This window comes from Emydura macquarii, unplaced genomic scaffold (assembly GCF_026122565.2).
Source record: "Emydura macquarii macquarii isolate MOO-44397 ecotype Brisbane River unplaced genomic scaffold, CSIRO-AGI_Emac_v2 contig_3341, whole genome shotgun sequence".
Lineage (NCBI taxonomy): Eukaryota > Metazoa > Chordata > Testudines > Chelidae > Emydura > Emydura macquarii.
The window spans coordinates 548-13,575 of NW_027133478.1; the positions used below are offsets into that span (position 1 = coordinate 548).

Consider the following 13,028-nt stretch of genomic DNA (forward strand, 5'->3'; position numbering starts at 1 on the left):
CTGGGCCCTGCAGTTCCCATTCTTGGCCCCAGTCCTTGTGACTACAGCTCCAGCCTCCACCCTGGCCCCAGCCCCAGCATGGGCCCTGGTTCCCAACCCCCAACTGCAGCTTTGGCCCCGGTCCCAGCCCCAGCTCCCATTTGCAGCTCCTGGGGGGGTGCAGACCAGTTAAGGGGGGGGTGGCACGACCCCAAACGTGTGTGGACCACTGCCTTAGAGAAAGGTTTGAAAGACTTCGGAACCTATCAGAGAGTCCCATGGGCCAGATGAGAATCCTTTGGTACAAACATAACATGCGTTCAGCCCTTTGATTGGTTTATGGTACGTCTCCTCTGTCAGACTTTTGTCCTTTAATGTTCTCTGCTGTGGAAGAGCCGTTTGGTTACTAGTAACCACTGGCAAACATGGTTCATAGCCCTGGGAGAGAAAGCAAAGTGCAGGTGCTGGACTTTGGTCAGGTCTGCTGGGAAAACCACACTGAATTGCACGGGGGCTGCAATCCAAAAATCCCAGTGTGGAGGGAGAGCGACGTGGGTCCCTGCCCATAGAGAGGTGATGGCTGGAGGCCTGAGGGGACAATCCTTGAGCAGACCACGGAGGGGGTCAGAGGTGCAGTTACCCCAAGCCTGTGACTCTCTGCACACACAGACATATCTGGGGCACTGCATGGGTACGTGGTGCTCACTTCTAACGCAGGGCGCTCTCTTACTGCAAGTCTTGCTGCTGAATTCATGCCACCCCAGCCCCTCCCCGATTTAATTTCCATTTATCATTGCACATTTCACAGCACAGTTCACAGTGACAGGACCTGACCGTCCAATCACTGCCTATGTTGGTGGGGAGGCCATCCTGCCCTGTCACCTCTCCCCCAGGATGAGCGCTGAGCGCATGGAGATGAAATGGTTCCATTCTGAGTTCTCTGCAGTCGTGCACCTGTACCGTGATGGGCAGGATCAGTATGGAGAGCAGATGCCGGAATATCGAGGAAGAACTGAGCTCTTGAAAGACGACATCGCCAATGGGAGAGTTTCCTTGAGAATACGCGATATCCGGCTCTCAGACGCTGGGCAGTACATGTGTTTATTTCAGTCCGGTGTCTCTTATGAAGAAGCTTTATTGGAATTGCAGGTGGCAGGTCAGTAATGTCTGCTGATGTTTTAATGTGTTAAACAGGGTAATAAGTGGAGTCAGAGGGTTCATGGCGAGATGCACGATTTTTCTCATTATGGTGGGTCGCTAGCTCTTCATAGAATCATAGAATATTAGAGTTGGAAGGGACCTCAGGAAGTCATCTAGTCCAACCCCCTGCTCAACCTCCTTCTCTGGGTAAAGTTGATTCTAGTTCACTGTTTAACATCAAGTTTTTCTAAGGTCTCTGAAATCCAGGCTGTGACGCTGGCTGAACTAGGGGAACAATTTATGATATTATTTAACATCAATATTTCAAAATTACAATAATTCATGATATATGCCATGTCAGATACGTAACAAAGGTTATAATTTGCAAAGTATGATGATATTGTTTATGTATATGTGTCATATTTGTATTTAAAGTTACGGATATGTTTGATGTATCTGTATTTCAACTTGTGCTGTGTTTCGGGGCGACAAAACTTTTAACGGTGAAAAGTTCCAGAGGGGTAGCCATGTTAGTCTGTATACAGCAAAACAATGGGAGTTCTGTAGCACTTTAAAGACTAACAAATTTCTGCGGGCATAAGCTTTCGAGGGCTGCAACCCACTTCGTCAGATGCATGCAGTAACAAAATGTTTTGGCAGTGAATTAATTTAAGGCTTGTCTACACATACATATGTACTGGTTTCAATGACATAGTGCAAAACCCTATGTGGACACTCTTAAATGGCTTGTATTAATTTAGCTTGAGTCGATTCCTTCTTGATTAAAGAGTGTTCACACAGGGGTTTGCACTGATTTAACTAAACCACTTTAACTAAACTAGAGCAAATTTGTTCATAGAACATGTTACGTGTATAGAAATACACAAGATCTTTTTAAGGGACAAGGCAATATGCCTCGTTTATTATGAGAAAACACAATTATGTTAATAGCTAATATCTAGTACCTACAAACACAAACACATAGACAACAAATGTTCTGCAGTTCGTCAGGTATAGTTACCAGTCCTGATCGTTGCTGGAGATCATAGTTTGAGTGCGAAGCTGGTGTTCGCAGCTCGTGGTGGCTACCTGGCCAGGGAAACCGGGCATGAAGGAGAGCAGGGTCTTTGTCGGGTGCGCATGAACCAACACTCTTTGATGCTATGCAGAATGTTACCCAAAGCTCTACAATCTCACCCATTCTTTTATACATTTTAATTTTGATGTGAGTCTTTGAGTCCTGTGTCACGCTGCCTCAGGGTTCCTGTGTGATCATTGATCACCAGCCAATTGCAGACATGACTTTCATCTTGTCTTGATTTTACTTTGTTCTTTTCTATATGGGGTGGATCCTCCTTCTTGCTTTTTCAGGGATTTGTTTGCATTCTTCAGCCATTAAGGTGGTACTTGCATTTCATCATCAGGACAGGCTGGCGTTGGAGACTGATCCTGTCACACACTCCTTTCATTCACACATCTCGTTCACACACCAAAATGAAATTACACAGTATACACCTAGATGGAGTTTCATGAAGAATGTAAAATGGAGTACATTATTCAAGACGGAGTTCCAATTTACAATATGGAGGCCCATCGAACATTGGTTACAATGTAATAGGACAAGTTAGTAAAAAGAGTTACTTTAGTTACAACAGCAAAGAATAGATACACAATATTAAAGAACAGATACTCTAAAAGCAACTTATAATGCCTATGAAGGAATGAGCTACTTAATTAGGAAAATTTCTATACAGACAGTTTCTATCATTGCTAATAATAAAAGCACAAGTGACTGAAAAAGTGGAAGGACAAAACTGAAACTGTGGAGTGACAAGAAGCAAGTGACTTGAAGACGGCTTTGTCAGTGGAAACTAATCCAACGCAGGAGCAACTTTCTTAGCGAACAAATTAAAGTGGCTCTACCAAGCATCTCTTAATACGCGCACAGCACAGTTTTATGAATGAATCACTTAGCGTGATTTTATGAATGAATGAGTGTATGTTATTGACATAGTAAAAAAATTCATTTGTACAATAAATTCAATTCAATTTATCTACCTGTAGCCATACAAACAGTCCAGACATTAACATTAATTCTACTGTATGTCAAATTAGAATCTGGCCAGTTTAGCTAATCAACCTCACCCAGGGGCTCACAGTCAATTACTAGTTTAATAGGAAATGGCTTTGATAATAGTGGAAAAACATTTTGCTCATTAGTGGGCTCTGTAGGATCATCACAAGTCCATTCATTTCTTCCACAGGTTTGGGCTCTGCTCCTGCCATCTCTGTGGAAGGACATCAAGATGGAGGGATCCGGGTTGTGTGTCGATCATTTGGATGGTTCCCAGAGCCCAAGGTGCTGTGGAGAGATCTCCAGGGGCAGCTCTTACCATCAGCCTCTGTAAACATATCCCAAGAGGCCAATGGCCTGTTTCAAACAGAGATTGCCATTGTTCTAACAGAGGAGTCCAACCGGAAAGTGTCCTGCTGTGTTAGGAACCCCCGACTCAACCAGGAGAGGGAGTCAGAGATTTCCATAGCAGGTCAGTGCCCGTCCAAGCCACACGTGGATAGACTGAGATGGTGCAGACATTGGTGGAGGGTATTTAAAATTGTATCTTCTCATTATTGGCCTGAACCTTCAAGGTGCCGAGTGCTTCTTGTAAATCCTGAGCAGCCTCAATTCTCTGTGGCTCCAGCAGGAGCTGAGGGTGTTTAGGACCTTGCAAGCTGGGCTGCCATTGGCCAGATTCTCAGAGCAGCTCCGTATCCGGTGATCATCTCTTCTCAATGAAGGTGGGGGAGGAAATTCTCCTTTGTCCCTGCAGTGCAGTGAGGACTATGCTGGAATTGCAAGGTGTCAATTTAAGAATGGGGGTTGGGGTTGGGTTTTCTAGGACCTGTTTGCAGGCTAGAGGTGGGCTCTGCAGCATGGGAGCAGAGTCAGGATTTGTCTATAGGAACAGTTAGTTCACGGGAAGCTGGGGTGTAAATCTGCCTCACTGTCTGTGTGGACCCTGCTACCTGCACTAACAATTCCATAGTGTGCTTTGATCTTGATTTTAGGTATTATTATCTACCAAACAACTTTCTTAATACAGAATATTTCATCTCTATAATAATAAAAATGTTGCAGTAGTAAAGCACTAATCATCTGAGGTCTCAAAGTGCTGCACTGCTGTTTAGTCTATGATATGCGAAACTGAAGAACAGGGAAGAAAATTGGCAGCATGTGACCTCCCGAAGAAAGAGAACCTATATGCCCACCATGCAGATAGAAGTAAGGAATTGTTTTCATCCTCTCTGTACAAGTACTACTGCGGAGAACGATTTGGAGGACCCATCTGAGGGAATGGATCAGAGGGAGACCCGTTTGATCAGAAGGCAAGGGATGCATTGTCCTAGGGATGGGGGAAGAGAAGGGTGATGGTGGTTGGGGACTCCCTCCTACGAGGGACGGAGTCATCCATCTGCCAGCCGGACCGGGAAGCTAGAGAAGTGTGCTGCTTGCCTGGAGCTAGGATTAGGGATGTGACGGAGAGACTGCCAAAACTTATCAAGTCCTCAGACCACTACCCCTTCCTGCTTCTCCACGTGGGCACCAATGATACTGCCAAGAATGATCTTGAGCGGATCACTGCGGACTATGTGGCTCTGGGAAAAGAGATAAAGGAGTTTGAAGCGCAAGTGGTGTTCTCATCCATCCTCCCTGTTCAGGGAAAAGGCCCAGGTAGGGACCGTCGCATTGTGGAAGTAAATGCGTGGTTACGCAGGTGGTGTCGAAGAGAGGGCTTTGGATTCTTCGATCATGGAATGCTGTTCCAGGAAGAAGGATTACTAGGAAGAGACGGGATTCACCTAACGAAGAAAGGGAAGACTATCTTCGCAGACAGGCTGGCTAACCTAGTGAGGAGAGCTTTAAACTAGGTTTGACGGGGGACGGAGACCTAAGCCCGAAGGTAAGTGGGGAAGAGGGACACCACAAGGAAGCAGAAGGAGGAGGGTGCAGTAGGGGAGGCCTCCCGATTCATACTGTGAAAGTAGGCCAATCGGCTACTTATCTCAAGTGCCTGTACACAAATGCAAGAAGCCTGGGAAACAAGCAGGAGGAACTGGAAGTCCTGGCACCGTCAAGAAACTACGACATGATTGGAATAACTGAGACTTGCTGGAGTAACTCACACGACTGGAGCACTGTCATGGATGGGTATAAACTGTTCAGGAAGGACAGGCAGGGGCGAAAGGATGGAGGAGTGGAACTGTATGTAAGAGAGCTCTATGATTGCTCTGAGCACCAGTATGGAACTGGAGATAAGCCAGTTGAGTGTCTCTGGATTAAGCTTAGAAGCAAGAACAATAAGGGTGATGTCGTGGTGGGTGTCTGTTATAGACCACCAGACCAGGAGGATGAGGTAGATGAGGCTTTCTTTACTCAACTAGGGAAAGTTTCCAGTTCACAGGACCTGATTCTCATGGGGGACTTCAATCACCCTGACATTTGCTGGAAGAGCAATACAGCAGAGCACAGACAATCCAGGAAGTTTTTGGAGAGTGTCGCAGACAATTTCCTGGTGCAAGTGCTGGAGCAACCAACTAGGGGCCGTGCTTCTCTTGACCTGCTGCTCACAAACAGGGAAGATTTGGTAGGGGAAGTAGAAGTGGGTAGCACTAGGCAGCAGTGACCATGAGATGGTCGAGTTCAGGATCCTTACAAAAGGAAGAAAGGAGAACAGCAGGATACGGATCATGGACTTCAGAAAAGAGGACTTTGGCTCCCTCAGGGAACTGATGGGCAGGATTCCCTGGGAGGCTAATATGAGGGGGAAAGGAATCCAAAGGAGCTGGCTGTATTTTAAAGAAACCTTATTGAGGGCATAGGAGCAAACCATCCCCATGTGCAGAAAGAATAGCAAATATGGCAGGCATCCAGTTTGGCTTAACAAAGAAGTCTTTGGCGAACTTAAACACAAAAAAAGATGCTTACAAGAAGTGGAAGCTTGGTCAGATGACTAGGGAGGATTATAAAAATACTGCTCGAACATGAAGGAATGAAATCAGGAAGGACAAAGCACAATTGGAGTTGCAGCTAGCAAGGGACGTGAAGGGGAGCAAGAAGGATTTCTAAAGGTATGTTGCCAACAAGAGGAAGATTAGGGAAAGTGTGGGCCCCTTAGAGAATGAGGGAGGCAATCTAGTGACAGAGGATGTGGAGAAAGCTGAGGTACCCAATGCCTTTTTTGCCTCTGTCTTCACAGACAAGGTCAGCTCCCAGACTGCTACACTGGGTGGCACAGAATGGGAAGGAGGCGAACATCCCGCAGTGCTGAAGGAACAGGTCCAAGCTATTTAGAAGGATTAGACATACACAAGTCCATGGGGCCGGATGCAATGCACCCGAGGGTGCTGAGGGAGTTGGCTGAGGTGATTTCAGAGCCATTGGCTATTATCTTTGAAAGCTCGTGGCAACAGGGGGAGGTCCCTGAAGACCGGAAAAAAAGCAAATATAGTGCCCATCTTCAAAAAAGGGAGGAAAGGTATTCAGGGAACTACAGACCGGTCAGCCTCACTTCAATCCCTGGAAAAATCATGGAGCAGGTACTTAAGGAATCTATTTTAAGGCACTTGGAAGAGAGGAAGGTGATCAGGAACAGTCAACACGGATTCACCAAGGGAAAGTCATGCCTGACCAACCTGATTGCTTTCTATGATGAGGTGACTGGCTCTGTGGATGTAGGGAAGGCGGTGGATGTGATATACCTTGACTTTAGCAAAGCTTTTGATACTGTCTCTCACAGTATTCTTATCAGCAAGTTAAAGAAGTCTGGGTTGGATGAATGGACTATAAAATGGATAGAGAACTGGCTAGAGCATAGGGCTCAACGAGTAGTGATCAATGGCTCCATGTCTAGCTGGCAACTGGTCACAAGCGCAGTGCCCCAGGGGTCGGTCCTGGGGCCAGTTTTGTTCAACATCTTCATTAATGATCTGGAAGATGGGGTAGATTGCACCCTCAGCAAGTTTGTGGATGACACAAAGCTGGGGGGAGTGGTAGATACCCTGGAAGGTAGGGATAGGATACAGAAGGACCTAAACAAACTGGAGGATTGGGCCAAAAGAAATCTAATGAGGTTCAACAAAGAAAAGTGCAGAGTCCTCCACTTAGGAAGGAAGAATCCCATGCTCAGCTGTAGACTGGGGACCGATGAGCTAGGCAGCAATTCTGCAGAAAAGGACCTGGGGGTAACAGTGGATAAAAAGCTGGATATGAGTCAGCAATGTGCCCTGGTTGTCAAGAAGGCTAATAGCATATTGGGCTGCATTAGGAGGGGCATTGCCAGCAGGATGCGGGAAGTGATTATTCCCCTCTATTCGGCATTGGTGAGGCTGCATTTAGAGTATTGTGTCCAGTTTTGGGCCCCCCACTACAAAAAGGATGTAGACAAGTTGGAGAGAGTACAGTGGAGGACAACAAAAATGATTAGGGGGCTGGAGCACAGGACTTATGAGGAGAGGCTAAGAGAACTGGGCTTGTTTAGTCTGCAAAAGAGAAGAATGAGGGGGATTTGATAGCAGCCTTTAACTACCTGAAAGGGGGTTCCAGGGAGGATGGAGCTAGGCTGTTCTCGGTGGCGGCGGATGACAGAACAAGGAGCAATGGTCTCAAGTTGCAGTTGGGGAGGTCTAGGTTGGACATTAGGAAAATGTTTTTCTCTAGGTGGGTGGTGAAGCACAGGAATGGGTTACCTAGGGAGGTGGTGGAATCTCCATCTTTAGAGGTTTTTAAGCTGAGGCTTGACAAAGTCCTGGCTGGGATGATATAGCTGAAGTTAGTCCTGCTTTGAGCAGGGGGTTGGACTAGATGACCTCCTGAGGTCCCTTCCAACTCTAATATTCAACGATTCTATGATATGCCCATATTACCTGTCGTGGAAAAGAATCACACACTGCTACATTTTAGAGTTGGATCAGGTGCAGCTTTAATTGTGACACACACAATCACATAACCATAGCTATGGGGAATACTATAGCCATAGGGAAAACCCAGGTGGCTATAGGGAAGTCAAGCAGCATGTCTGGATGCTGGGCAGATGTACTTCCCTGGCTACCGGATACAAAAGACTTATATAGGGGTTGCTTAGGTTTGTTTACATGTTGATCGTATAGTGGAATTTGATTAACAATTTATACTTAACAGAAAAGACAATCACAATGCACAGTGGGGCACACCAGACGCCCTCACAGGAATGCCCAATGAGTCACTTGGGTATACAATGTAGTTTTCAGGGACCCTGGTTAACTCCCGAAGATGGGTGGTGACACAATACTTGTTCAAATGCTAATTTGTATGGAGTAAGTTTCTATGGGGCCAGTAAGACACAGGGGGGCAGGTACTGGTACTTATCAAAACAGGTGAAGTCTGTTCAGACTTCAATAAGGCTTAAGGCTCATAACAGAGACTTGCCTCTTGGGTGTGGTTCAGAGACCTCTTGTGTGACTTTAACATCTTTATCCTAATTTCAGTTTCAGGCTACAACTTCAGGCCAGGCCTTCTATGACCAGTTTCAGACCAGGCATTCTAATAATCAATTTTATGATTATTTCTTTGATTCCACATACCTGATTGTTATGTTCACAGCATACACACCGAGAGTGGAAAACAAAACATAAATACTTTTCCTGGAAGTCTGCAATGTAACACTGCTTTACTTCGAAGAATCCAGAACTCTACCACACCACCGCCAAATACACAGAGAGAAAACGCAGGATGCTCCTTAAAACGGAGAAGCAGAACTCAGCCCACCTTGCTCTGGGCTGGCTCTTTGCAGACTGACTGCAGAGGACCCAGATGCACGCTCCCTACAGAGCCCCTTAGCCTGCAAGCAGGACCAGAAATCCCCTCAGGATTTAAAGCGACAGTTTGTAATTTTTACAGAATTTAAATACACCACACTGACCACTTAGCAAAGGACTCTCTAGTCAGCCATTGCTCCAGGGCCCAGGGAACAGGAATCTGGAGCAATTTTTACTCAGAATTTCAAAGCCCAAGTGTTGTTTTTATTAAAATCCTTCATTCACATATTTGGGGTCAGACTCTCTCATGTAGCTGAGCCTCTCTGAGCTCAGGGGAGTCGAGGTGTCAGGAAGCTGGTCACAGCTCTGATCCTGAGGGCCAGTCTGCACCGGCTGCAGCCTTGGGGTCAGTCAGAGCAGCCTAGGGAAGTGAGGGAACGACGTAGGCCGGGTGAGGATGAAGATGGATGCAGCATAGCAGAGCTCCACCCTCCCCCTCCCTGTCCCCAACACACCTCCTCCCATGAGTTAACCATGGTCAGTAAAAAGACTAAAGCTTGGACTTTCATTGGCTTAATAATAAAGCACAAGGGAGCCACATCTCACTGTGTATTTTCCTGTGAGATTCTTGTAATTGTCCTGGTCACCACTGTCGAGTGTCCTGCCTTCATTCTGCACGTGTTTGCTTCCAACTAGTCAATGACACTTTCTCTTGCAGAGCTGTTTTTCCCGAGGGTCAGTCCCTGGATGGTGGCTCTGAGTGTGATCCTGGCTCTCCTGGCTGTTCTCATTGCCCTGGCCAGTTACTGCTTCTGGAGGCAACAAAGAGCAAAAGGACTTGGTGAGAGGGAGAGACAGACAGACAGACACAGATTTAAAACCAAAAGCAGAGACAGGAATTAAGGGGTTTTTTTTTAATGTCTGGAGGAGTTTCAGGCAGTGGGAGCTGGGCTGAGGGTGAAGGGGGAGCTGAATAAATTGTGACTTCACATTTGAACCGAGAAGTGTCAAGTGGTTTCATCCCACCAAGGCACCCGATGGAATGTGACTCTGAGCTATTCCGTGGGGTCAGCCCCGCTCCAGCTGAAACACAAACATGAGGCTCAGTGAGCTGGGCTTGGAGCTCCGACACGTGTAACTTCGCTGCTTGCAGGAAAACCAGAAAGCAAAGTAGGAGGAGAGAAGGGGCTTCTTAGGGCCCAATTCTGCCCCCCAGTCTGTGCATGGATCCCCTCTTGTCCCCATCTAGGTAAGTAGAAGCTGTGGATAGGCAAAATAGTGGCTGTGCAAATGGAAAGGGTAACAGTTACCTTATCTACACTAAGATTTGCCCAGCCTGAGATCCTGCTACAGGAACAGGGCAATGAACTCTCTCCTGCAGTGTAAGTGCTCAGCTGGAGTTTTTTTCTCTGTTTCATCCTGCTCCCCTCCCCCTCCATTTCCGTGTAGCTCGTTCCTCCCCCTGCCCAGCGCAGGGTGATTGTTAAAGGGTGGCAGGGAAGTGCCATTTGCACCATCGCTCTGCTCACTCTGCTTGTATGTTCTGCCCCTTCCCCCGCCCTGGGCCTGTCGTGTCTGGTTAGACTGGCAGCTCTTCGGGGCAGGGACTGGCGACTGCTCCACATCTGTGCAGAGCCCAGCACTGGCCTGGCCTGGCCTCTAGGCACATAGAATCATAGAGTTGGAGGGGACATCAGGAGGTCATCTAGTCCAATCCCCTGCTCAGAGCAGGACTAACCTCAGCTAAATAATCCCAGCGAGGGTTTTGTCAAGCCTCACCTTAAAAACCTCTAAAGATGGAGATTCCACCACCTCCCTAGGAAACCCATCCCAGTGCTTCACCACCCTCCTAGTGAAAAACTTTTTCCTAATATCCAACCTAGACCTCCCCCCCTGCAACTTGAGACCATTGCTCCTAGTTCTGTCATCTACTGCCATTGAGAACAGCCTAGCTCCATCCTCCCTGGAACTTCTTTTCAGGTAGTTAAAGGCTGTTATCAAATTCCCCCATTCTTCTCTTCTGTAGACTAAACAAGCCTAGTTCCCTCAGCCTCTCCTCATAAGTCTTGTGCTCCAGCCCCTAATCAGTTTTGTTGCCCTCTGCTGGACTCTCTCCAACTTCTCCTCCTCCTTCCTGTAGTGGGGGACCCAAAACCAGATATAATACTCCAAATGCGGCCTCACCAGTGCCGAATAGAGGGGAATAATCACTTCGCTCGATCTGCTGGCAATGCTCTTACTAATGTAGCCCAATATGCTGTTAGCCTTCTTGGCAATAAGGACACACTTTTGACTCATATCCAGCTTCTTGTCCATTGTAACCCCAAGGTCCTTTTCTGCAGAATTGCTGCCCAGTCAGCCGCTCCCCTGTCTGTAGCTGTGCATGAGATTCCTCTGTCATAATTGCAGGATGCTGCACTTCTCCTTGTTGAACTGCATCAGATTTCTTTTGGCCCAGTCCTCTAATTTGTCTAGGTCACTCTGTATCCTATCCTTGTCCTCCATTGTATCTATCACTTCCCCCAGCTTAGTGTCATCTGCAAACTTGCTCAGGGTGCAATCCACCCCATCCTCCAGATCATTAATGAAGATGTTGAACAAAACCAGCCCCAGCACTGACCCCTGAGGCACTCCACTTGATACCGGCTGCCAACTAGACATCGAGCTATTGATCACTACCCGTTGAGCCCAATGATCTAGCCAGCTCTCTATACATCTTATTGTCCATTTATCCAACCCATACTTCTTTAACTTGCCGATAAGAATATTGTGGGAGATTGTATCAAAACTTTGCTAAAGTCAAGGAATATCACATCCACTGCTTTCCCCACATCCATAGAGCCAGTCATCTCATCATAGAAGGTAATCAGGTTGGTCAGGCATGACTTGCCTCGATGAATCCATGTTGACTGTTCCTGATCACCTTCCTCTCTTCCACGTGCCTCAAAATGGATTCCTTGATGACCTGCTCCGTGATTTTTCCAGGGATTGAAGTGAGTCTGACCAGTCTGTAGTTCCCCAGATCCTCTTTCTTCCCTTTCTTGAAGATGATAGCCAATGGCTCTACAATCACATCAGCCAACTCCCTCAGCACCTTGGATGCATTGCATCTGGCCCCATGGACGTCTGTATGTCCAATCTTTCTAAATAGTCCTGAACCTGTTCTTTCACCACTGAGGGATGTTCACCTCCTCCCCATTCTGTGCTGCCCAGTGCAGTTGTCTGGGAGCTGACCTTGTCTGTGAAGACAGAGGCAAATAAAGCATTGAGTACTTCAGCTTTTTCCACATGATCTGTCACTAAGTTGCCTCCCCCATTCTGTAAGGGGTCTTCACTTTCCCTGACCTTCTTCTTGTTACTAACATACCTGTAGAAACCCTTCCTATTACCCTTCACGTCCCTTGCTAACTGCAACTCCAGTTGTGTGTTGGCCTTCCTGATTTCACTCCTGCATACTCAAGCAGTATTTTTATACTCCTCCCTAGTCATCTGACCAAGCTTCCACTTGTAAGCTTCCTTTTTGTGTTTAGGTTCACAGAAGACTTCTTTGTTAAGCCAAGCTGGTGATCTGCCATATTTGCTATTCTTTCTGCATATTGGGACGGTTTGTTCCTGCGCCCTCAGTGAGGTTTCTTTAAAATACAGCCAGCTCTCCTGGACTCCTTTCCCCCTCATATTATCCTCCCAGGGAATCCTGCCCATCAGTTCCCTGAGGGAGTCAAATTCTGCTTTTCTGAAGTCCGTGGTCCGTATCCTGCTGTTATCCTTTCTTCCTTTTGTCAGGATCCTGAACTCGACCATCTCAGGGTCACTGCTGCCCAGGTTACCACCCACTTCTGCTTCCCCTACCAATTCTTCCCTGTTTGTGAGCAGCAGGTCAAGAGGAGCACGGCCCCTAGTAGGTTCCTCCAGCACTTGCACCAGAACGTTGTCCACAACACTCTCCAAAACCTCCCTGGGTTGTCTGTGCTCTGCTGCATAGCTCTCCCAGCAGATGTTAGGGAGAGATCTCCTCTTTTCTTGGTGACTGCTGGCTCTTTCATTTATCAGTTTGTTCCAATATCTCCTCTTCACATCTCAACCTCTGATCTTTATTTCCTGAAAAGAGCCACTCC

General features: G+C 47.0%; 1 protein-coding gene across 1 annotated transcript; it reads left to right on the top strand.

The window, feature by feature from the left end:
- The first annotated feature begins 666 nt into the window (after window positions 1–666).
- On the top strand, window positions 667–9,931 carry LOC137143528 (butyrophilin subfamily 1 member A1-like). Its single transcript, XM_067533345.1, has 4 exons — window positions 667–733; window positions 788–1,135; window positions 3,384–3,688; window positions 9,610–9,931. The coding sequence occupies exons 1-4, from the start codon at window positions 667–669 to the stop codon at window positions 9,814–9,816; spliced, it is 927 nt and encodes a 308-aa protein (XP_067389446.1). The 3' UTR covers window positions 9,817–9,931.
- Window positions 9,932–13,028: the final 3,097 nt, after the last annotated feature.

Coding starts and splice junctions, on each gene's coding strand:
- LOC137143528 (XM_067533345.1), top strand. CDS start 667: ATGGGTACGTGGTGCTCACTTCTAACGCAGGGCGCTCTCTTACTGCAA. Junction 1,136..3,383: donor ATTGGAATTGCAGGTGGCAG/GTCAGTAATGTC, acceptor TTTCTTCCACAG/GTTTGGGCTCTGCTCCTGCC. Junction 3,689..9,609: donor AGTGCCCGTCCAAGCCACAC/GTGGATAGACTG, acceptor GCTTCCAACTAG/TCAATGACACTTTCTCTTGC.